At 34.6% G+C, this 27,486-nt stretch overlaps 1 protein-coding gene across 9 annotated transcripts in view; it reads right to left on the reverse strand.

Annotated features, from left to right (window-relative positions):
- LOC149796957 (teneurin-m-like) overlaps positions 1-27,486 on the reverse strand; it is a 432,723-nt gene that overhangs the window by 88,310 nt on the left and 316,927 nt on the right. For all 9 annotated transcript variants that reach the window (XM_089961631.1, XM_089961633.1, XM_089961632.1 and 6 more), the window contains 3 exons: positions 16,766-16,983; positions 14,422-14,499; positions 2,684-2,952 (listed from right to left, as the gene is read on the reverse strand). In XM_089961631.1, the coding sequence (XP_089817757.1) occupies positions 2,684-2,952; positions 14,422-14,499; positions 16,766-16,983 (565 nt within the window). The remainder of the gene's footprint in view (positions 1-2,683; positions 2,953-14,421; positions 14,500-16,765; positions 16,984-27,486) is intronic.

The raw sequence follows: 27,486 nt of genomic DNA on the forward strand, positions 1-27,486 counted from the left end.
ATTATTTGTAAAAGTAGGCAAAGAAAATGATGCTGGTACAACTCAGGCAAGGACATTCTGTATGAGAGACATTAAGTAGTAAGGTTTCTAAACATGTCATTACAGGCTTCATGATTTAAAATTAATTTAGGTGTAAACATAAACAACACATAGGCATCTAATTTCTAATTACACTATTAAAGCTGTTGTTGGCCTAGGCATCAATGAACAAATATCACTATAACAGAATGATTTGATCAATATATTTCAGAATTTTTCAAGCATGGATCAGGTACTGATTTCATCACCAGTTAAGGAGACACTTTGATTTTACATGACAAAAGTGATCAATTTATTTGCACACATAAATAGATAATCTTGAAATCCCATGATTAATTACATGTTTTAAGAAAAGAAGGGCATGAGTGTAGCTAGAGTATTCTGACTTATATACAACTTCAAGGTACAAAGACTGATGCAGGATGTTTTCTCCCTCCATCCTTTAGGCATCCTGTAGGCCACACCCATAAAAATTTTAAAAGAGAAATGTTTGAAGGAGGATTCTGGTGAGTTCTAAATGGAGAAGAGCTAGTCAGTAAATATATCTTGGGAACTATATAATTTTTCATATTTTATTTCTCATTTTTTATGCAACCGCATATCGGCGTACAGGTGGCTACACCAATGACATGGTTCCTTTATCACCAAAACGAAGTCATAGTAACAACATCAAGCAATCAAAAATATATGTTATTTAGTATGAGAAGAAAAAAAATCAAATAGAAGCAGAAACATATATTATCAATTTGGTTTATCTTCTGAAAAGAAAAATTCTTGAAATAATTATTGTGTAATAATGACCTGATTTATAAAGCAAGGATTCTTCTAAAAATTTGTAATAGCTCTGAAAGAAGTATTTTTGCTAAAAATAGCAAAAAACTGAGTTGGTGCTTCTTTCCCCATCTGAATACATCATGGTCTTGCAACTACTGATATGAAAGATTAGTGACTAGGAACAGAAAGGAGATTATACAAAATGTTTAGTAAAAATAAGTGACTAAGTTCCTTTTACATTTTCACAGCGTGATTGTGTGTCAAGTTATGGTAACTGACCAAGTAGTTTAGGAGCAGCAGCAGTAACAAATTAAACAGTGCTGATGGAGAAAAGGACATACAACGGTTGACAAACAATAGGTCACTGCACAAATTCTTCTGGTCTGTAACTAGTACAGGTAAAATGACACGACAAAATTAAAACTTCTATATTATGGCAAGCTTATAAACTGATTTCATACGTTAGTGTATTTATCTACATGTATAACACTTCTCCAAATATACCTATATGTATGGCATATATCCAAATATACCTGTATGTATGATACATATCCAAATATACCTAAATGGGGTCCACAAAAATAGACCGCACTATAAGCAAGGCACGAGAGACCTCCCAAAACTTTTTAAAAAATCGCTTTGATATCAAGAAAACCTGGGGGGGGGGGGGGAGCGGCATTAGGGAACTGGACTGTTTATTGACTTAATCCTCATAATAATTTTTAATAACCGGCTTTTTCTAATGAAGTTATTTGCTATTCTGTTTAAATAACACTTATTTTCAAAATTTCCAACATACAAAAGATTGTTCCAACTGGTTTCAACAATCATCACATGTATGGAAAAAAATCTGAAACTCGCTTGCCCACAATGGTCCGTATCTGTGAAATCAAGCTCTTTATTTTACGAAGTATTCATTTCACTTGGCTGATTTGTTATCTTTGATCGCAGTTATGAAAGAGTCGGTTAATTTAAGGTAGCTTATGTTATATACACAATAACATTTACAAGAGTTCGATTGATCAAATGAAGTGAGTACACCCGACATATGAAAGGGGCTCCTAGATTTTAAGTTTGTAGGATTTTCGTGCCTTTTAACTTTTCTTTTATTCCACCTCCTTTATTTGATTCAAAAGACATAATTAACGTGATAATACAAAGGAGACCAGCTTTAAATTCGGTGTAACAATACAACAAATACTTCCGGAAGTCAGTTATCAAAATACAGTCGGCATTTATTTATTAAAGTACTGCCTCCACTGGGCATGACATTTTCATTGATTGAAATTTCTTTACATATTGTTAATTGTGGTGTACTAGGAATGTCATTTGGAAAGAAAATGTAAAAATTTGTATGACCTATTTTTAATTTGATATATCATAGTGTTGTATAAAATTTCCAGGTCCTATCTACCGTTTTCGATGTTCAACAAATAGGGATCAATTTTTGGGGTATTTTCTGGTTTAAAAAATGGAATCTACGCCTGACCCCGCGTTATAAGCGGGTTCGCGAGTTATCAGGGTGCAAGTTATCGAAGGAGTGGTGTACAGATATCATATATATCTAAATATACCTATATGTATAATATATATCCAAATATACCTATATGTACTATATATATATATATATATATATATATATATATATATATATATATATATATATATATATATACACACACACACACAACTTAAAGCAGTATATCCAGGCATGTTATCAATGAATGACTGACCATTGGATCACGTATGTTTGAATTCACAGAACAGCATATATATAAGGTCTTGTCAGGTGAGATAGGGTTGAGGGAAGAATTTATAAAGGTTGAACGAGAGCGGTGGGTCAATGGAATGAAGCTGTGGAATAAGATACCTTTGTCACTGCTCTTTTGGCCCGTACATCAATTGTTCTTCCATCAATTACTTCAAAGAAATCAAACTGAGCAATGGTTGGTTGGGCAGCCCTACGCAGATATACACCAATGACTGCATTTTTTGGTATGGAGAAATTGAACTTGACATATGTTGCATTAGTCTGAGTAAACTGTGTCTTCCAGAATGATCTGGCTGGGATTTCTTGTTCTTGTAGCTCTCCAACCATGAATAAAGGTGGTAGAGTTGGGGCTGCTGTGGTTGTATATTCTGAAAAAAGAAAATAACATGACTGATAGTTATCCTTTCCTTCAAATTTCAATTGACATAACAGTTTCCATAGTAATAATTCATTCATGCAAATATAAGTGGAGATACCCAGAAAATCAAGAATAACAGATATCCATTCTGAACTCTATGTAGTTAAAGTCCCTGCTTCCAGAACCCCCATTTACAGATATTGCCAGTCTTGGACAATTGTCTCTGTATAGAACTCTATGTAGTTAGAATCCTTGTTTCCAGGGCCCCCTTTTACAGATGTTGCCAGTTCTGGACAATTGTCTCTATACAGAACTCTATGTAATTAGAGTCCTTGCTTCCAGGCCCCCCTTTTACAGATGTTGCCAGTCCTGGACAGTTGTCTCTATACAGAACTCTATGTAGTTAGAGTCCTTGCTTCCAGGACCCCCATTTACAGATGTTGCCAGTCCTGGACAGTTGTTTCTATATTTTATGTAAAGCCTGTCATTGAAGGACCCCTGTTTACAGATGTTTTCAGTCCTGGACAGATTTCTACATAATCGACTACCAGTTTATGAAGAAATATCCCCTTTGACTTCCATGATCAGAATCTTGCCAACAGATAATGGTTTCTAGATATAAAGCATACCGTAATTATGATATCATTACAGAAAAAGGACTGATCACAGCCAGCTTTTTCACTGCAACTGTAATTTTAAACAATAAACATAAATTATATTATGCAATTACAAACACATTAGTTAAAGTCATACAGTGACTGTATCTGTTCGAATCTGATAACAAGGGTTGATGCTGTTCGACAAGGCAATTGTTTAGCTTTGTGTTGGTTTTAATGGCACTTTTATCACATGAAACAGTGCCAAGGAAACTGAAGCTAAGTATCTTTGTCAAGGACACTGAGGCAGCCAGCCTGGCCTTGGCAGGTATTCAACCTGGGTTCTGCCTGGCCTTGGCAGGTATTCAACCTGTGAACCCAGGATTGAGTTTGACATTGTTCCAAGTGAGCTACCATTGCTCCACAGATACGGTAAAGATTAAGTACAAATTAATTGTACCATACAAGTAAATGTTAAGTCCCTGTATTCAGGAAATGTTACATTATTCTGTAAATGTTTTCGTCTTTTTAATTTTTCAAACTTTTTTTAATTTATTTTAAAACTTATTTTAAAACTCTTACATATTTTACAGGACTTTGAATTCCAATTTTACTGTTAAAAGCTTAGCCAAAATATTTTTTAAAAAAATTTCCATTTTGGCTTTTCATTGTGTAGCACAGACTAAATGCTGTAAAATCAATTTATTTTGGGCTGAAATGCCCCATCCCATATAACTCCATAACCATACCTATTGCCAACTATCAAACCTGTCAAACCTGGTTTTAGCAGCCAATATAAACATCTTATTTCATCCCCAAGATAACATATCCCATACCCACACAAAGCAATCTTCTGTATTTTATGGCAAGACAAAGCATTTATCAATAAAACAGCAATAAAATGAGATTGGCTCCTAGGAATTAATGCTGTGCTTGCATGACATAGCTTTCATATGCCATTTATCTAGAACCTAGTCTTCTCTATGGAAGCATGTGGTAAATGTTTATGTGGAGTTAATTGTAAAGATGGAGATCAAAATCAATCACTGAAAATTCCCATTGTGTGCCATGACAAATAAAGAAGGTCTTAATTCCGACATACATGTTCCATCAAAGCAAAACCTGATTTGCCAGGACAAAAAAATCCAAAGTTTCAAAATCAACAACGGAGAATTTACTATAATTTTGTTAAAAATTATTAAAAGGATGCTTAAGAAAACTGCTATGAAACCTGTTTATCAAAGATGCACAAGGCCTCATGAAAGTGGACAATTATTTCTGAAGAATTTATATATATATATATATATATATTTAAAATTAGATCTCCACTGTTCTATGTGAAGATCCAACAATGACCACTTAGTGGTCATGTTCTGGTGACCTCTGAATTAACCAATGCTGCTATCAGGAATTTCAAAATGATTCCAGTCGTTTGACACACAATGATGCCTATCAGCCAAACTGCCAAGTTTTCCAAATGTGAAGATATAAGACTTCATCTGATTGGCTGATAAAATTAGCAATTATGGTAATAACATAGATCACATGAACATGACCCCTAAGCAGCCACTCAGATCTTCAGGTAGGACAGTAAAGATCTAATTTTAATCAGATTGTTCTCCATTTTAACATGTGTCCTTTATAGTAAAGTTTCCTCTAAGTCAGGTTTCACTCATTTGAAGTAGAGTTGTACTTTATTTGAGTTGGTTTCTTTTTGATGTTTTATACAATAGCAAATATACTCAGAAGTGGGGTCCAACTGCCAACTGCACAGATTTGCTCACAGATCTGCATCTACGAAGATTCTTAAGCCTAATCAGAACAACAAGCAAAGTAGACCCTGATCTGCTGGCACATTATTTATGTACTTTGAAGGTTATATCATGCCAAGGTAAGCAGAGTAAAGTGCCTTGCTCAATGGCATACCAAAGCAGCAGATCTGGAGCTGATACGATGGGTGGAACCAACCCACTCCCTTCTGGTCATGGGTCCAATTTCTTAACCATCTAGTCACCAAAGCTCCCAGACAAGATATGGAATTTTTTTGTGTAACGTTTACATCTAACATTGTGTTTATAGAGATTTTCATGACAATACACAATAAAGAGCTTTAGGAGTTCACAACAATACTCTTAAAGTTTACTTGACCAAACATACATGGTCACGGGGGCCCCAAGTGGCCGAGTGGTCTAAAGCGCTCTCCATTATGGATCACTGCCATCTCACCTCTGTCTGCGTGGGTTCAAGTCTTGGATTCAGCCAACGTGGGTATGTGAGAAAGCTTGCCAGTAGCTTCTCGTGGGTCAATGGTTCTTAACAGGGTTTTCCCCCAAGTTCTTCCTCCACCATTAATACTGGCCACCATGTATAGCGTATTGTGTGCTGAAAAATGGCGTTAAACCCTACAACAACAACAAAAATACATGGTCACATCAAAAGGTACAGTCAACTGTGATGGTTCTTTTTAACAACCTGACATGGATGACCATCAGCATCATTACTAGAAGTCTATAGTTTGACTAAGGACTGTCCATAGTGGAAATTGTCTGTCCATGCTATGAAATCCTCAGTACAAGTCCATAGTTTGACCAAGGACCATCCATGGTGGATATTAACGTCAGTCCATGCTATCAGAACTGATGCCCTGTATTCAGTTTATAGTTAGTTCCTAATAGGACTACATGATCTCAGTCTCTGCATTCTTCACATTACAAACGTGATCAAAAGAATTTCTATCCACCTTTATGCAGTTTGGATAATTATTTAAATGGATTCCATATGCCCAGAACCTACTTTTTTAAAGAAATAAAAACAAGCTTTCCTTCCCACAATGTCTAGTGTCCTTGGCAACATACAAATTATGCACTTTAGTAACAAATATCATCCCCATCCCTGTGGTATGATCAATTTACACAATGTGAGGTAATACTGCTGATGTACAGACCACCCACAGTCAAGTTAAATGTTGATACTTTCTTCATCCAAATGAAAATAGAAGGGACATTGCACATGATACAAAAAATTAAGTTAACTGAAGCATCATGTAGAACTAATGAGAAGAGATCTTTTTGTTAAGAATCTACCTCCAGATCGAATTATGTGAACAGATCTCCATCTCCTTTTAACTGACACACAAACAACCTACCTTTTACAAAGATTTTTAAAAAAAGGACAACTGACTTCTTTTTAAAAGAAATATCCCATCAGCAAAACCTTGATCTCTTATTTATATTTTGTTTGTCACAGAATTGAAGACATCTTGACAAAAGCAGAATCTACAACTTGGATCAAACAAATAAATTTTCTGCACACAAAAAGTGGTTTTTCTTTCCCTTTCTTGTGTTTAGTAAATTGCATAATTTTGAAATGTACTATCTACCAGGTAAAACAAAAATATATCAGGTAGATTAAAAGCATGATATTCTTGTAGTTTCCAGGAAATTCATTCAGATTCTTGTATATAATGGAATCTAGATGTTTGTGAAAAATGATTTTGGCAGTTCAAGTCCCTACCAACTGCTTTTTGTAGTATGCCATCCCACTTCAAAATTGCGTCCATTTCAAATTTTACATTGCAAAACCCAAATCAATTACAGTAATTGGGAAATTAATGGTTAAAATCATGAAAAGAAAAACTTTAGAGTAAATATAAGAAAGTACAAGGTTGTTTTTAATAGTATACCTAGACTTGTCTGATACGCTGGCCAATAGTCATCATATGTTCCATCCTCAAGCCAGTGAGTAATTCACTATTTGGCATTTACTATACTTTTGTTTAAACATATATATATATATCTTAAAATCACTGATAAAGGGCCTTTAGTTTTTTTCTTCTTCTGATTATCGTTTATATAAAGCTTTAGCCATATCTACATTTATGACAGTTAGACTGATAGTAATTTTATTGCTGACTAAAGTTTCTGTATTTGTTTCCATGTCCAGATTTAGGGTATTAGCTGAGGCTGATTTACACAGGTTATTTATTAGACAGGTTGTAAGCAGCCTTATACAGCTGGAAACTTGATGTAGGAACTGGGATAGTCTCAATCAAAACCTGGACCATGCTGTATACTGTGCACATGCCAATTGCTTCTGGAGTAAAAATGTGGTTTATAATCGTAAATACAAACTGATAATTACTTTTAAGGCTATCATGTGTGCAAACAGTAGACTAAGTCAAAAAATGCAACCTATTCTCTCACACAACTTGGAATGCTGGATTTTCCACTGATTCAAATGCTTTAAAATCTTGAATACCAATTATACAAAGACTTTAGATTGTGTTTTGATAGGCAGGGGATTTACTATTGAAATACTGTTGAAACATATCTTACTGACAAAAAAAGGGTTACTGATTATTTATTTTCCCTCCATTAAAACAATGGCATATTATGTTTAAAGATACATGTCCTAGTGGAATATTACGTATAAAATTACATGTCCTAGTGGCATATTATGTATAAAAATACATGTCCTAGTGGCAGATCATGTTTAAACATGCAGGTCCTAATGGCATATTATGTATAAAATTACAGGTCCAAGTGGCATATTATATTCAGAGAACACATGTCCTAATGGCATATAATTTTTAAAGAACACATGTCCTAGTGGCTTAATATGTATACCAATACATGTCCTAATGGTATATTATGTATAATATTACAGGTCCAAGTGGCATATTATATTTAGAGAACACATGTCCTAGTGGCATATTATGTATAAAATACATGTCCTGGTGGCATATTATGTATAAAATTACAGGTCCTAATGGCAGATCATGTTTAAACATGCAGGTCTTAGTGGCATATTATGTTTGAAAATACAGGTATTAAATGGCATATTATTTGTAAAAATAATGGTCCTAGTGGCATAGTGTGTGAAGAGAAATAGGGGTCTAATAAAGAATACAGGTCCTAGTGATATTTTATATGAAGGCAGACAATGAGCTAATAAGAATACAGGCTCTAATGGTATTTTATGTGAAGATAAAGGTATAATAACAATACAAGTCCTAGTGGTATTTTTTCGTAAAGGAATACAAAGGTATAATAAAAATACAGGTCCTAGTGGCATTTTATGTGAAGGAAGAAGAGGATCTATGTTACTTGTAGTAGATATATCGATACATGTAGTTTCTGACAGCACTTCAGCAGAGATATGACTACATGGTACCAGCTAAAGGTAATGTAAAAAAATGTGAAAACAAACTACACAAAATTTATAAAGTCCTTTATTCTTTACAAAATTTGGTATCAGTGCTTACCAGTAAGTAAAATATGGTATTGGTGCAACCAGTCTTAGTATAATATTTGATACGGGTGCTACCAGTATTGGTATAAAATTTTGTATTAGTGATACCAGTATTGGTATAAAACTTGGAATTGGTGCTACCAGTCTTATTATAAATTTTGGTATTAGTGCTACCAGCATTGGCATACAGTCTAAATATAAAATTTGGTATCTGTGCTACCAGTATTGGCATACAATTTGGTATTAGTGCTGCCAGTATTGGTATAAAATTTGTTAATGGTGCTACCAGTCTTAGTATAAAATTTGGTAGTGGTGCCACCAGTATTGGTTAAAAATTTGGTATAGGTGCTACCAGTATTGGTATACAATTCATGCTACCAGTATTGGTATCAAACTTGCAATTAGTTCAACCTGTCTTTGTATAAAATTTGGAATTAGTGTTACCAGTATTGGTATAAAACTTGGAATTGGTTCTACCAGTCAGTGTAAAATTGGTATAAGTGTTACCAGTATTGGCATAAAACTTAGTACTGGTGATACCAGTATTGGTATAAAATTTGGTGTTGGTGCTACCAGTATTAGTATAAATTATGGTATTGGTGATACCAGTATTGGTATAAAATTTGGTATTGGTGCTACCAATACTGGTATAAAATTTGGTACTGGTCCATCCAATACTGGTATAAAATTTGGTATTGGTGCTATCAGTATTGGTATTAAAATTTGGTATTAGTCCTAACAGTACTGGTATAAACTTGGAATTGGTTCTATCAGTATTGGTATAAAATTTAGTATTGGTGCTACTAGTGTTGGTAAAAAAAAGCAATATTGGTGCTACTAGTATTGGTATAAAATTTGGTATTGGTGCCACCAGTAATGGTATAGTGGTAGCTGGGATTCCTGATTTCCATAAAACAGAAGCAATAATAAATATACATTCACAATCCTCAAAAACTAATAACTGTCATACATACAGATTCTTTATTCACCTAACAAATAAAGCCTGTCTTGCAGCTAATTAACTCTATGGGTCTTGTTGTTTCCTGATGACTACCATATGCACTCGCTGATAAGTCATACTGCAAACAACAATGATCCTTATCTGCCACAGCATAATGTGTCTGTAGATTAGGTTCCATGTTGGTACTATTGATCACTCCCAACTAACTGCATAGACCCAGATCTGCTGGCACATTATGTGATGGCAGATCTGGGTCTGTACAGTTTGCAGTTGGACTCATACGCGGGTATAAAGGACTATATTGTGAGATTGCTTTGGTAACAATGATTAAATTTACAAACAAGAAAATGTCCAATCAATGAATAACTGACCCACTGGTTCACATATTGTCAATCTCAATACTAAACCACTGTGTTCATAATCGAATTCTCAGGCTGGACAAGAGACAAAACTGTCCAATAATTAAGTTATAGAATCCCTGGAGGAGCTATGAATGCAAATGGAGAAAAGTTAATATGGATAAGTATACAGTGGACAGATGAACAGACCAATGTTCATCAGAAGAGAACATTGATGTAGGATTGTGATTCTCTTGACCCTTGTCAAATTACATGGCTGTCAAATACTAATAACTCATGGGAAGCTAGATTGCTTTGACCAGATCAACCAAAGGTTGAATCAAATTTACCACAACATGACTGAAAATTTGTGGCAGGCACAGTCATTTGGAATGGTCCTTATTATGTTCAGGGTTGCCTCAAAACTGAAGTATTTAAAAGTTCATAAAACACGAGAAATAATCAAACTAAAAAGTCACCTACCAGCTACATAATAAAAGTGGTTTACAAAAGGTGCACAACAGTAGTCATCAGCCTGGAACAGTCAGGTGTTGCAGCTCCCACCCAGGGAAAGGAAATAAGTTTGAAGTCTGGTCATGGATACCATATAGAACATGGCTTAAGTAAGCAGAATGTGGTGTAATCATTTTAGATTCAAGAGAATGAAAAATTTATTATAAATTTATCTATTCTGTGCTTTAAAAAAGTCTGTGAAGCAAGGAAAAATATAATAAAGTATCTAAAAAGAAAGGAGACAATTTTAACAAGTTCTACTTCAGGCAGAAACTCTAAGAGCTCAAGTAATAGAATGCCAGTGAAAATAACTGCAGTTCAAAGTTGGACTCTAAACCAGCCTTTCTCCACTGTGAAGTTTGATCATCTCAAATGCAAATGAGACTTCCGGATACAGAGATGTGTAGCACAGTGGCCTAACATGTGATGTGAGAACAAGAATATTAACTTCTACAGCAGAATAATCCTGGACACAATTTTACCAACATCCGTTATAAAGTTAAGATCATTAAGTCAGCCTTAAATTTCATCCAATGAAAATGAGGCAAATTCAGCCAATCAAAATGATGGATTCTAAACTGCACTGGGGCTTGCTACACTGGTTGAGACAGATACAAAATTAAGTTATTTACTTAATAGAATGACTGAATAGATTGATATACGTAATTACATGATAAATGCCATCAAATTACACCTCTCCCTCATTATAGAATTGGGGAGAAGGGATTCAAGATAAAATGGAATGAAGATACTATGTCTGACCCTTATATTTCTTTCTTTCAACTGAAACTGTCATATCTTTAACAGACTTATTCTAGTACAATGGTTTTCATGTCAATTTTCATGCTAACAGATTTTGAAAATTCTGTTCTTTGTTTTTATATTAATTTTTTCATTTTTTTAATAATTTTGGTGGTCACAGAGGCCATAGTTCTATAGTGCTAAATCTGAAACAACATAATAATGATTGACTGATTGTGGCTGTATGGCCCACCAACACTGTAAGACTATTTAGCACCACTGAAAAGGTTATATGTAAGTTCATTATTGACCAGTGATAATAAAATCAAACAATTAAAAGCAAAATGATGCAATGGTGAGGGTAACATAAAGATTTCCAATCAATGGGGAATGTAAATAGTGTGTATCATTAAATAATTAGATTTTTTAAAAAGTACTTGGGGCATAAAAGTGTTCAGAGCGATAGCATAAAAGTTATATTTTAGAACAGATGTTTACTTTTTTCAATAAATTTAAGATGCAAGACACATTTGCTGGATACAAAAGTCCCTTTATATGTTCAACAGTGTAGTAATGATCATGTGTAGGTCAGAGGTCAGAGATCAGAACAATCTCTACCTCTCCCTCAATAACTCGTGCCCCAATAAATTGTGAACCTGGATATGCACCTCATTTTCTTTTACTAGAAAATACAAAAAATATAAATATTATCCCTATACTTGAATGTGAAGAATATCACAATAAAAATTGGTAAATGAAACACTCATTTTAAAGTCGAAATGGTTCTTTGCAAGAAATGTACACAGGTGGGTCTTCACCTTTTGGTTTTCAGGAGTAGGTTATATAACAGTGACTTGCAATGACTACTTTGTCCCTATGGACAGTTCTGTAGGAAGGATCCCAGTTGCTTAAGGTTGTTTGATTATATGGAGTTTGTTATTCATGCATCATTTCATGATGCCTATCACTGTTTAAGCAAAGACTTTTTTTGATGCAATGTTTGAAATCTGTGTATGGTATTATAATGATGCAATGCAATTAAAGAATGTATTTAAAATAGATCAAATATAACTACAAAGTTTCCATTTATAACATGGTCAATAACAAAAGAAAAAAACTTAATAAATAGAAGTTACATCACCTCAGTGTTTCCTCTTAAAAAATGTGAAATTAAGGAGATAATGGTAAAATGACAGGCTGCTAATATTTGTTAGTTTTAGTGACAAATGACAATGACTGTAAATCAATGGGCTGGTAATATCTGTCAATTAAAGTGATGACTGTAAATCTATGGGCTGGTAATATTTGTCATTTAAAGTGATGGCTGTAAATCTATTGGCTGGTAATATTTGTCATTGAATCAACATACAAGACAGAAATATCTGTCCAATGTGGTCTTTTTATTTGTTATACTGGAAACTGCAAGATTCCAAGATAAAAAGAGATACCTCAGCCATTAGTTTCTAGTCTTGACTTACATTCCAATGTATGAGAATATTATAATTAAAATGCTTTTTTTTTCTTCCTGCATTTAATCGTAGTGTAATTTATTTCTTTAATCAGTGATGGACAAATATTTGGCTGGAAAACTGAACTTGCTCTTGGGAGATTTCAGCTTACCCATATATATGACCACATAATATTGCAATGAAAAGCACACAAAAAATTATGATTTAAAAAACATGCAATGTATTCTTGAAATTGTTAGTTATTTTACAAATAAACAGCTTATTTTGTTCTCTTATTATTTTCCAATTGAACATTAAAAACATCATGCTAATAATTATCAAAAAAGATATATCTAATAGTACATGTAGTTAGAATTGATGATTGATGGAGTGTTTCCACAAACTGAAAGAAATTGGTTTTGAAATGATTCATTTAATTACACGCCTGAGTGATTTAAGAACACTTGCTTTGTTTGTATCCATATCATTATTTGCCAAGCAGCAAGTACGAATTGGTCTCCTCTAATTAACATGTAAACAACGAATGTTAGACACCACTTGTGGGTGATTATGTTTTTGGTATATTAACAGCAGTTCTACTTATTACAGATGAGTGCATTTTATTTCCAAACATACTTATAACAGCAGTCTTATGAGTTATGTCATTAACAATTCTTACCATGAACACTATGAGACTGGCAATGTGCATCAAACCAATTTTTGACAAGCTGAATAAAGCAAGTCTGCATGCTTGATCAGACTAGTGAGTCAGTCAGGCAGTTTCAAAAGCCAGCATCATGATTAAGGAACTGACTCTTCAGTGAAATAAGAAAACAAAAGTGCTAGTCACACCTGGGGCCTGGGGCTCATACTACTCACTGGGGTTACCTCCCTTAGATAATGAAAAGCCTGTGCTACGAGAACAATGCCTGTGGCTCTGTTAGGACTTGATGGCTGATGAATCCAGTATAGTCCCAAATATTACAGTTCAAATGTAAATGATAACTAGTTAAAATATAAATATTTATTCCCTATTTTTCAGAACCTGCTTCAAATAATGAGTCTTCACATTATCAAATCTGCACAAGAAAATGGAAGATTGACCTTGACACTGAAACACAAGACAGAAATGACAGACTCATAGAAAATAAAGGACTGATGGTACAATAAAACTGGGGCATTTATTTAATAAAAAGCATATAAATCTTAATAAAGGTTCTGATATCTGTACTGAAATCATGCAGAGTACAAAACCTGCAGAAAATAAAGCAAGACAAACTGGACATGGCCTATCTCTCAATTCTTTTGGATTCACCATTAGACAAGTAACTTGCAACTTGTGCCTGCCAGAGCCAAATCTAATATAGTCCCAGTCATCAGGCAATTAATGTTCTATATGATCTGAGTTTGAAAAGACAAAATAGAAATATCCATCTTTTTAAAATTATTACTAAAGTCTTGTCGTTACTGACCATTTTCAATTATTTCCTTTCCCTTTTCTTTCCATCACTAAACCATTCTGATTTGTGATCTCTTATTTATTGGTGCCAGACCAAGGAAGACCTAAGTCTCTCAGCCAATCATTTGCCAATTTTTTTATAAAAAAAATGAAAAAATGCAAACAATGTTTACCTGCAACTACTGCTAAACTTTTGTCATCGGACTCCACTTTGTCAGCAACTTTTTCCTTTTCTTCCATAAGCTTGGTAACTGAAAAATAAATCAAATTGAAAACTTAACACCAGGGGGCACTTAAGTCAGCCTACTTTTACTGCTAGATATTTGAATTTTGATGAGTGAAAACTATGATTAAAATGTTGCCCCTGGTTTTTCAAGCACCATCAATCCATGTATGCTCTTTAAACTGTCAATATGTCATACATTTGTGAAAATATGACATCCCAAAATTTAAAAATTAGCAGCTTTCCTTATCTATGGTGGAAAGAAACAAGAATGAAGAGACAGTTAAAAGGATTTTTTTTAATCATCAAATAGAAAATGTGTTTAATTTAAAATAATATGTGCATTTTGAATAGAAATACTTTAACAAGTGAAAAATAAAGGATAATCACCAAAACTGCTTTAACAGTTTGGTGATTATCCTAGATTTTATAACACTACTTTTAAACAACATAAAAACAGTGGGAAAATGATTTCTGGTTATTGTTGAGGCAATTTGTTGGGAACATCTGCGTAAATTACTATGAAACATCAATTTGATCACATTTTATTTGATTACATAATAATTCAAGAAGAAGACAGTGAACCAAGCCATGCCATCAACTGGTTGGTAACATTCAGAAAGATTTTTTTCTTCATTTTCATTTCCACTTAAGATTGCCTTTTGGAGAAAAAAAAGGTACAAATTTAAGTTCTGAAGTTTGTGATTCTTTCCTCTGAAATCTCTAAAAAAAGTGTCAAGTGCTCCCCCAAGTCTTGCTACGTCTTAACAACAGGAACTTGATTTTTCAGCTCAATTTCATCATTCTGAAGGACTGCAAGAGTTCGAGTGAATGTTAAATTGGAAAAGAAAAAACATGTAATTGGTCATGCTGAAGTGGTGATGAGATCTTATCGATTTGGAAAATGCATTAAACAGTGCAAAAAATATTCTATAGTATCAAAATGCAAAATTACTGGTTTTGAATTCTTGCTAATTTTCATTATGTGTTCTGCAAAAGTTCATTTTAATTTTAGAAAGCAGAAAAGAAATCCCCACTAACTTCTGATTTGAGATGAGGCTTATTTGCAAAGAAGATTCGGTTTAACAAAGAAAGATGGAATCTGCTTGTCCAAGAGAAAAACAGCAAACTTTTTTATGTCCTGAATGTTTCATCAAGTATAATACAAATGTGGCCATTTATTTTTCCGACAAAAAATAAAATTCCTAAGGTGGAATATTCTTAGAAGTAACCAGTTTTTTTTCAATCATAAACAAGATCCTTAACAGCAAATGACAGTTAAATATTTAATAGTAGCCAAGATACATGGGTGAAGTAGGAAGTATTTTTGCTGCCTACTTGTTGTGAAGAAAAGCAATGTACAGTAACAAAACTTTTTGCCTTCAAGTTATAATTAGATTCAATGTACAGTAACAAGATTTTTATGCCTTCAAATTAAAAATAGATTTTATGTGCAGTAACAAGACTTTTTGCCTTCAAATTAAAATTAGATTCTATATACAGTAACAAGACTTTTTGCCTTCAAATTAAAATTAGATTCACTGTGCAGTAACAAGATTTTTTGCCTTCAAATTAAAATTAGATTCAATGTACAGTAACAAGACTTTTTGCCTTCAAATTAAAATTAGATTCTATGTACAGTAACAAGACTTTTTGCCTTCAAATTAAAATTAGATTCAGTGTGCAGTAACAAGACTTTTTGCCTTCAAATTAAAATTAGATTCTATGTACAGTAACAAGACTTTTTGCCTTCAAATTAAAATTAGATTCTATGTACAGCAAACAGAAACTACTTTGTACTTTTTTAAAATCTCGGACAGAATAGTAATTACTCACCTACTATTTTCAGCTGTGATTATTTGTGTATTAAATTTTAATGAACTTTAAATGAAGTAACGTTTTTAAACAACAAGCATCGACTGGAAAGGCCTCTTTGGAGTTTACAAGCTAATAGCGTTATTCATCCAAAGCAAACAGAACAACATCAATGTAACTTGGACTGCACGATCAATTGTAACAATTATAAATGGCATACACTTACGAAACCTATCTACAAGGGACACACAAGGGACCACAAAATAGTCCTTTATAATGCCCCTTTTTAATGGAGGTGAAACAACTTACAAAGAAAGATACTGTCCTTTATTGACAGATGCATTTATACTGAGGTGTCTCTTACAAGTTACACTATAATTGTCAAAATTTTATTATTTTTAAACTCTACAGCAGTCAAATGAAAGTTAGTTTTAAAAGATCGGCTGTATTTTTCAATAAGAAATAACAATGGTACTCACCTGCAAAGTAAGCTACACATGCTAGTAGAGCCACACATAAGAAGAGAAGAATCAATGCAAAACATCGCCATGAACATCTCTGTTGCAACTTTTTTTTCCACTGGTGTTTGGTTGAATTGAACTTGGAATAATACAAATAATCTTGGGGCATTGGGTGGGGATATCCTATTGCCACTGTTGGTGTACCGCAGAATGGCTGTTGATGGACACATGTATGCCTAAAAAGAACGTTATCTGTATTAGTGCGAGATTTTCTGCATGAAGTCTTTACATCAGCTACAAAAGGAGACACGGGTTCATAATTTGGAAGAAGCTGAATGTTATCACAGATGTGTTGATCACTTGCAGCATTCAGGCTATCTGGACTCTCTATACAAGTCCCAGAACCATTTGACACCATATGCTTCAGTCCCTCCGTATCTGACATTGAGTCCCAATTCTCAGAACCAGAAAAACGAAGTCTTAAATTTGCCATGGTGGCAGTGCCTTCTGCCTGACTTGCACTTACAAGAAAAAGGAATTGATTTTTTTTGTCAAAAGTGTTATTGTGATATTGCAGCAAGTTAATATATCCTCCGATTCCCGTAGTGTATTATCCTGATTAATGCCTTAGTTGGAACTAGTCTATCCAAGACTTTGCCATAAAACAAGGTTGTGGAATTTGGAATCAGTTTATCCAAGATTTTACCATCAAACAAGACAGTGGTCTTTGGAACCAGTCTATCTAAGATTTTGCTATCAAACAAGACAGTGGTCTTTGCTTTGCAAGGGGACCATCATTAGTATTATTTATTTTACACCAAGCTTAATTTCATGTTGTTGAGTCTGTGTGTTATTGATGGATCTACAATACCACTAAAAGATTGGGTAAATAAATTCAGTTCAGACTTCAACTTCTCTTTTCCCAATAACTACTGACTGACCTTGCAGAGTCTTAAAATATACTCAGACCAAATTTCACAGAAATCCCATTCAAATATTTCCCAACAGATTTTTAATAATTGCAGATCTCTTGATAAATCAAACTCTTCCATTAAATAATCTGCAGATTTGAACATATCAAGTTCACATTCAAAAGAAAACATAATCTGTTGAAATCCTTAATAGGTCACTGAATACATCAGTTCATTCACAATATGAATCTCAATGGGAAAAGAAAAGACATCACATAATGTCCTTAAAGCACCAGTAGTCAGATTGGAGAAGTCAAGACTCGTGCATGTGTGAAGAGTTGTGCCAGATTGCAGTTCAGAGAATATTTTAAATTCTCAAATAATTGACTGATAATCTTGCTGTAAACTTTACAATTCCATCTCCCCAGAAAATCAATACTACGGGCTCCGGTTAGAGATTTGGAAGACAACATGCAATAAATACCATTTAAAATGGATTCCATGCAGGGAGAAAAGAGGAAATGAATCTAGTGAAGAACTTAATGATGACTGATTGCAATCCTTTCACAACGCTGCTGCAAAATTTTAAATTTTATATCCAGATGATTTACAAATCTACAGCTGAAACTAAGTTCCAAGGTCACATGTATAGATAAGTGACGCTGTAATAGCAGTTATATGCACATCATTATTCTGATCAAACCGAAACAAAGACTGCACTTTTACTCTTTGTGAAAAGGTTTTATGCTCACAGAATTATTTATATCCAATACAGATTTATAACTGAATGATAGTCCATCATATTGCGAGATAAGACATCACACATAATGCTGCCTTTAAATAAGTACAATACTGCAAAGCTGGCTGAGGAATAGAAATGTGGCTTGGACGCATAATGTGGCAGAATATAATTCCCATGTAATATTGTCTGATACAATTTTGCTTCTGGACAGTTCAGAAGAGCTGTGCTGATAAAGCTAACTGCATTGCAGCTGACGAGTCTCAAGGATTCTGATTATCTCAGGAGTCCAGGGACTTCTGTATCCATGAAATAGTCCCTTGAACAAACAGTCTCTCATGAAAAAAAAATCAATAACACAATCACAGTAGCTTTCTTTTCATTATAAAATTCCTTTTATGTTCAATTTGCATGCAATAAAAGCATTTGAAGCTAAACTATCCACAAGACAATCCACAAGATTCACAATTACGTAGAAAAGAACTGTCGCAATCTCCACTAGGCTCTCATAATCATGCACTCGCAGCTGTGACAAGAAAACCTCTATTGGCAGCTAAATTGTGACACACTTGTCTTTTAAGCAAAAGAATGTTGTGCCGAATTAGGCAATGACATCTGAGGCTTATGAAACATGGGTTTTAATTACAAATCTTTCACAGTTAGAGAACGAACCAATAACATAGAGAGTTTGATGAATGGTGCAGATCAGTTAGTTGAAACATCAAAATTAAAAACAATTATAATGCAACATTATATGAAATGATTGCCCATCTGTCATATGCAAGCTTCAGGGCTTAAAGGGCGTGAGCAACTTAATCTTATTTGCTCAGTGCATGCCTGACAAAACAAGCATGCTACAATTAAATCTCTCCAAATGAGCATGTATTTTGATGTTAGCATATTCATTTCAACAAAATCTACTCCCCATGTCCCCATATTGTTTTGTCCAAGCTTTACCAATAGTTCCTCCTCAATGGTCAGCTAAGTCTATTAGAAAAGTCATTACTCCATAAAGAAATTAATGTTATAGAAAATTGTATTTTGCATAAAAGCTGCTGATAAAAATTTCAAATAAATGGTCTGTAAGATGATTTTAAACATTCCTCCACTTCAGTAATTAAATTCATTCAGATTTGTAAAATGAACTTTTAAGAACTAACAGCTTGAGTCAATGATAAAAGATAAACATACTATACACAGAAAAACTCGTGACAAAAATTTAAGTCATGACATTTTATTACAAAATTTCCATTTTTTAAAAAAAATTAGCAATAGTCTACAGATACCATTATATCTGACTGATTTAAAACAAAGAGTCCCAGGAAGGACTGATACTCTACTGAAAGGAAATCAAGATAAGACCATTTCTTCCAATTTACTGCACTCAGTGTTTCAGATATTCTTCAATGATAACAAGATTTTAAAAGTAACTGCTGTGGTGGATGGAGTGGATTTTAGACTATCACCATTTTATTTGGGACCAAAAAGACATCATAAGAAATCTTATGGTGGAAACTCGATGTTGATATGACTTTACATTTTGGAGATGTATGTGTGTGTGTGATTGGATTTTTAGCATAGCTTTAACAATATTTCAGGGGGCCCCAAGTGGCCCATAGGTCTAAAGTGCCCACTGTTATTGATCATTGCCATCTCACCTCTGTTTGCATGTGTTCGAGTCCCAGGTTCAGTCAATGTGGCTATTTGAGAAAGCTTGCCAGTAGCTTCTTGTGGGTCAGTGGTTCTTTCCGGGGTTTTCCCAGGTTCTTCCTCTACCATTAATACTGGCCGTCATGTATAGCCTATCTTGTGCTGAAAAATGGCATTAAACCCTGAAAGAACAACATCATTTCAGCCATATCACTATGATGTCTGCAGTGTGGCAGTTTATAGTGATGTCTAGCACTGGGGCATCATGCCGCAGACATGTAATATGATGCCCCACCCAGTTACATTATCCTGACACCAGGCCAACCAGTCCTAACATTAACCTCTTAATGCTGAATGCCACGCAAGGCAGCTGTTAGTGCCATTTTTATAAGTCTTTGGTATGACTCAGCTGGAGATCGAATCCACGTGACGATCTCCTGCATCCGAGGAAGACTCACTAACCACTAGGCCACTGGAGTGATATTTGGTGATGCAGTTGTAATGAAATTTGTATAATGGGTGTCATAGTGGTTATGTTGGATATCAGACTTATTGTATTTATTACTGAGACAGACATTTACAGAAGTCGAGAGACCCGCCATATAGTAGTAGTGATAACAAGATTTTCATTATGGCCATTTTTTTGTTGTGACGTTCATTTTAGAAGTCAAATCGGCACTACATATCCAAAATATTTCCAGCGCTTGGGATTTTTATGAGATTTTTATGAGACTCAAGATGTTTTTTGAGGTGAGGACGCAAGTGGTCATGACCCCAAATAAGTGACATCATGCAATTGAGAATAAGCCAACTGTTCATATAATCCTATGGAAAATAATAATGAAAATTCAATTCAGCATGGTGGTGATACTATTCTGATGGACATTATACGCTCCATACTATTCTGATGGACATTATACGCTCCATACTATTCTGATGGACATTATACGCTCCAGACTGAATTCAGCCAATATGTTGTCAGCAGTTGGTAAAATAAATTAAGTTCCCCCCTTTGCAACTGTCTTTCAACAGTAAACTCTGTCTACCAGGAGTTTGGATATTTTTGTTTGCTGGGCATTGCTGGTAGCTTATTGCTTACTAAATCACCTTACATAAAGAATCACACTTGAACACTGTTGCAACAACTGAAATAATTCTGCTTTGCATTTTATACATCAGAGTACGGATCGCTTAAATATTCTATAGTCTGACTATACATCCCTATTTGTTTGTACCCCTCTACCGATTTCAAAAAGAGCAAGTTTAATGTGATAAAAAGTGCACAGAACTGAGTCAATTGAATAACTGATTTATAATTTCTAACCTGACTGTGACCAGAATGGCACTAATGCTGGCATCCCCTGCACCCTTTCATGCTTAACGAACTTTCCATACTAACACAGCACCGTATTGCATACACTTTAGGCTAGTTTATTTCCATCAGACAACATAAAGACGTAGTACATCACATTTGGCAACTGCTGGATAATTCCGTAAATTACATAACGTTAAGAGTTTGGAATTATATCCCTTTGCATATATGAACATAGAAATTAAACCGCTTGTTAGATCCACATGAAAAGCAAATTTGTAGTTGTCATTATTTTCCTTTGCTTGATTTGACAGTGAAAATTTCGGAAGCAGACGATTTATGTATGTACATCTGTGGTTGTGATACATCCCTTTGCTGAAAATGGACTTGTCCAGAAACTGGAAATTGATCCAAGCATGTCAGTCTATTACACCGAAAACTTCTGTTAAACATGAAACACGCATAAGATGATGGTGTTAGGGCAACTCTACTCACAGTCAGGTTAGAAACTTTAAATCAATGAATGAATTGACTAAGTTTCTTGTACATTTTATCACATTAAAGGTTTCCATTATTTAAATCGCTAGGTTGGTACAAACAAACGGGTTTGTATTGTCAGACTATAGACAATGATATGTACCAGTAATAACTTTTGTTGTTCAACATGCATCTGGCATATCTTGATTTACCTGTAACTAAAACAAATTGGGTTAATCCACTTTGTGAACTTTACCTATGCAAATCACAACAATGGGTTCACTCACAGCAGTCTTCAAAGTACTTAACACATCACACTAGCTATTGTATGGCAATTAGGTAATACGTGAAATGGTGGTTGTTTATGCATGATCTCTTTTCCTTTTAATTGCCGCTATTTAATCTGCCCCAAGGATACTTTACATCAGCTCTAATCAGGATTGTTTACCGTCTGTACATGCTACGTGTTAGGCGCACATAATGAAGTGGTGGTTTTTTGGGGTTTTTTTTCCAAAGATTACTGAAAATCATGTATGAAACACAACCATGTCAGAAGTTAGGGAGTAAAAACATTATGTTTTTAGCATGACAGGTTATGATAGGTATGGCAGCATTTTCTTTATATTAAAAACTGCATACATGATTTCAAGTCTTTCAGAGAAACACCATTGCTGACATGACCCTTGTCATTTTGAACCAACTTAAATCACAATAAGTAGTGATAACAAGGTGCTGAATATGGTGGCTAAGGCGGCCATTTGACTGGCGACATTTCATCATTTAGGAAGAGCTTACATCACATAAAGTCGTGCAGTAATGACCGTCTATTCTGCACTAAAAATAACAAGATTTTGATGACAGCCACTGAAGCAGCTATATTCGACATCAGACTGGCATAATTTCATTTAGAAGCCACCACACACATCATCAGAAGTCTTCCCATTACCCCACGTCATTATGAATTTCCTTTCAGGAGAAGTAGATATAACAAGATTTTCAAGATGGCCATATTGGACATTAGGCAGGCATCATATCAGTTAATACTGACTAGACATCACAAGACCTGGCAAAAAATTTCTAGTATAGACTGTAGTAGTAAAAGTGAGGCTGTGAAATGACAAGCAATGTTGCAGTGTAGACAAATTACAAACTGAGACATTTCACTATAATAAGTTGTCTACTTGTGATTCTAGTTGTGTGTGTGTGTGTGTGCATGTATATATATATATATATATATATATATATATATATATATATATATATATATATATATATATATATATATATATATATAATGGTATACATTATTTAATAACACTGTTTGACTTAATATATACTATGGTACATAATAACAGATACTGAAATTTTTGTCTTAGTAATACTCATACAGAATACTGGCACTCATTGTTTGCATATGATAATGACAGGACAACATACTGCTGATGTAATCATTACTACTGCATGTCATGTAACAACACACACTGGCACACATTGCTTGAATATAACAATAATGACAGGACAACATACTGCTGATGTAATCATTACTACTGCATGTCATGTAACAATACACTGGTACACATTGCTTGAATACAAATAACAATAATGACAGGACAACATACTGCTGATGTAATCATTACTACTGCATGTCATGTAACAACACACACTGGCACACATTGCTTGAATATAACAATAATGACTGGACAACATACTGCTGATGTAATCATTACTACTGCATGTCATGTAACAACACACACTGGCACACATTGCTTGAATATAACAATAATGACAGGACAACATACTGCTGATGTAATCATTACTACTGCATGTCATGTAACAATACACACTGGCACACATTGCTTGAATATAACAATAATGACAGGACAACATACTGCTGATGTAATCATTACTACTGCATGTCATGTAACAACACACTGGCACACATTGCTTGAATACAAATAACAATAATGACAGGACAACATACTGCTGAAGTAATCATTACTACTGCATGTCATGTAACAATGCACACTGGCACACATTGCTTGAATACAAATAACAATAATGACAGGACAACATACTGCTGATGTAATCATTACTACTGCATGTCATGTAACAATACACACTAGCACACACTGCTTGAATATAAATAACAATAATGACAGGACAACATACTGCTGATGTAATCATTACTACTGCATGTCATGTAACAATGCAAACTAGCACACACTGCTTGAATATAAATAACAATAATGACAGGACAACATACTGCTGATGTAATCATTACTACTGCATGTCATGTAACAATGCACACTGGCACACATTGCTTGAATATAACAATAATGACAGGACAACATACTGCTGATGTAATCATTACTACTGCATGTCATGTAACAATACACACTGGCACACATTGCTTGAATATAAATAACAATAAAAACAGGACAACATACTGCTGATTTAATCATTACTACTGCATGTCATGTAACAATGCACACTGGCACACATTGCTTGAATATAACAATAATGACAGGACAACATACTGCTGATGTAATCATTACTACTGCATGCAACACATGGTGTGTGGACAGAGACTTATGAACACACAGGCATGCACACCAAAGTGATTGCTAGTTCAAGCTTCCACTAACATGGGCTTGATAAAACACTTCTACAATGGAGCTGCTCTAGTATATAACATACTGTTCCATGATTACACTGCTTACAGAACGACTGGGTCCCGTTTAGTAAAGACATACATGTATGAAGCATCTAATAAAGTTTAGTTAATGGAGGCACTTCAGTATGTGGGGTGTTTGAAAAGATCTGAATATTTTGTTATAATTTTTTGTTTCATTGTAAATAAATTTAATGCTCATCATTAGACAGAATAATGTTCTATAAATTCAACTGCAACTGCATGTGTAGATTCTCCGATTATTATTATGCATGATACAAACTATATACAAGTCACTAATTGTATTACACTCTGTACACTAAATTCTAACTTTAATAAACGAATCATTTTTGAACTTTTTTGATGTAGTTGATTCGATTAATTGCACAGGCGGCTTACACATGATTGGTATTCTTATTGTCCATTAAAATAACTGACCAGATTTGGTTAGGTACGGGCTGGCGTTTCAGGGCAATGTGCGTTTACGTCTTCTGCCAGGTACCTCTCCTCCCTTGCCTCTCCTGGACTTCCTGTACCACAACGGAGATGTGGAACCATTTCCACCCACCTCAACATAGGTGTACCAATGTGACATCATAGTTGCGACAGTTCACAACAGGCATCACATACTGCTTTGGTAGAAACCTATCTCAGTAGACAGACTGACAAATTCTTAGTTTAACATGAGTATGTGTTGGGTCCATTCCCACTCATGAAAGCCTACATTCACATCATTTGGGACTTTATAGTCCCATGACCTGAGGCTAATTAACAACACTCATCGAGTATATTAATGCCTGGGGGATGTGGCTCGAATTACTTCCTCCAAGAATAATTATCAGCCTGCAGTGCAGGCATTAAAAAGTGGCACATGCACTTCTGTGATAATGCCACTATAATTCAATTAAACAAACAAACAAACCTATTTGACTGCATACACACAGACCTGCCTGTTAACTGTTAAGCAGTGTAGTGTATGTTACGTTTAACAGCAATTTTGACTGTCTTACATTTTTGGTATACATATATTATGTATGGAAAGATTTAAGAGTAAAATTTGATCATCATAGCCATATAATTATTTTTTAAAGAAGAACTTTTTTTGTGCTTTAAAATCTTGATAGAACTCATTCACCTTCAAGTCAGTGAAGCCGTGTAACCAACCGTAACTGCCATTTCTCCTACCCGAAATTCACAAGTTCTTTGTCTGTGTCTACATAACTAAATCATCTGAATTTGACAATTTATAAAAACTAATTGCTGCCTACATCAATATCCATGTCTTTACCTAAGTTTTAAAGTTGTGATTCTAATCATGAAAACTCGAGTAAGTACTGAACGCAATCCGCGACCTCCATTTTTGAGAGTGGAGAATATGTCCCAGCTACTTTAAATAGCAGATTTCGACCAGAGTATAAACAGCGACCACATGATCTGACAATGGTCATTCACACGAATGAATGTAGTATTTAATAGGGGGTTTTCCCTGAAGGTGGCACTATGAATACCTGCTCAAAATGGCTGATGTTTACAGCAGGCGTCAGAAAGCGCTTCCATGAGAATGGTGTCAAGGCATCAAAAAGCGCTTGTATGCGAATCGGGGTGAGGTGTCCAAAAGATACTTAAATGTGGTTAGAGTAAAGGTGTCCAAAGGCGCCTGCATGAGTTAAATAGCCAAGTGGAGTAGCAATAACAAGATTTTCAAGATGAATACTGTGGTAGCCTTATTGGATGTCAGACTGGCACCATTTAAATTAAGGCCAGCTAGATTTGAAAAGAAGTCTTTAATTGAAAACTTCATGTTAATATGGCCATCCTTTTGGAAGAAGTAGCAATAACAAAATTTTCAGATGGCTCCTGTGTGGTGGCCATTTTGATTTCAGATCAGTACCATTTTCATTTAAAACCAAATGGACTTTTTATAAGTCTTCTGGTGAAAACTCAATTTGACTCTCTGTTCAAGTCGAATTGTGACAAGATTTTTAAGATGGTTGCCATGGTGGCCATATTACATTATCAATGGCACCACTTTCACTTAGGGTCAACAAAACATCATATAAAATATTTCAGAGAAAACTCCATGTTGATATGACCATGACCAATAGATGGGCGTTGCCAAAGGTTGTGGAACACTACCAAACCACCATACACCTTTAGCCAAGGTATCCGCACTCCTGTAATGACAAAACATTGGTGCACAAAGTTAGCATCATGCAGACTACCTGAAGCAGCACAGATTCCGAACTCTGCCACATCCTCCCTATAGCCCTGATTAAGCTTCGAGTGATTTTGGTTGTCAAAGACTCACCGAGACGCAGATGATTTGAAATAGAGCTAAGTCCAGTGTATGAACAATGGATCAGACAGTGAAAACAAAACGGCATTCAGTAATTGAACACTCAGACAAAACAATATGTAAAGATTCAAGTAAAGTGCTTTAAGGGGATGAACTGTTCACTAATAAACAGCTTTGCTGTAAAGTGCACACATACTGAGAACTTCAAAAAAATGATATACGACACTACTACTATCCAATTAGACAGCCTATGTAACCAGCAAGTCCTACTTTCTAATGATAAACATACAGAAAGCACCTGACCAAGATTCTCCTATGAAACCACTCTATTATATAGCACTAATGTCATCATTACTTGAAAAAATCAATCAGTTACAATTTGGAACAAGGCTTATATGAGTTATCTCCCTTATACAAGTAAATTGGACTCTCTTTTTTTATATATTTCTTTCAAGAAAACAGACTTCCTTTCTCTTAACAACCAAAGAAAAGTTTAACATCTTGGAAGAGAAGTAATTTTTAATAGAGTGTGTATGTAGATATGTATAGGGTTTAACAGCAAAATTCTAGGTACTTATTGCAGAGATAAAAAGTAAACTCCCAAAATGTAACAGCAACATGAGTATCATGTACAGCCAATTATATCAGCATGGTTGACTTGGGATATTATTGACCAATGACTC

This window comes from Sinohyriopsis cumingii, chromosome 6 (assembly GCF_028554795.1).
Source record: "Sinohyriopsis cumingii isolate HCF-2022 chromosome 6, ASM2855479v2, whole genome shotgun sequence".
Lineage (NCBI taxonomy): Eukaryota > Metazoa > Mollusca > Bivalvia > Unionida > Unionidae > Sinohyriopsis > Sinohyriopsis cumingii.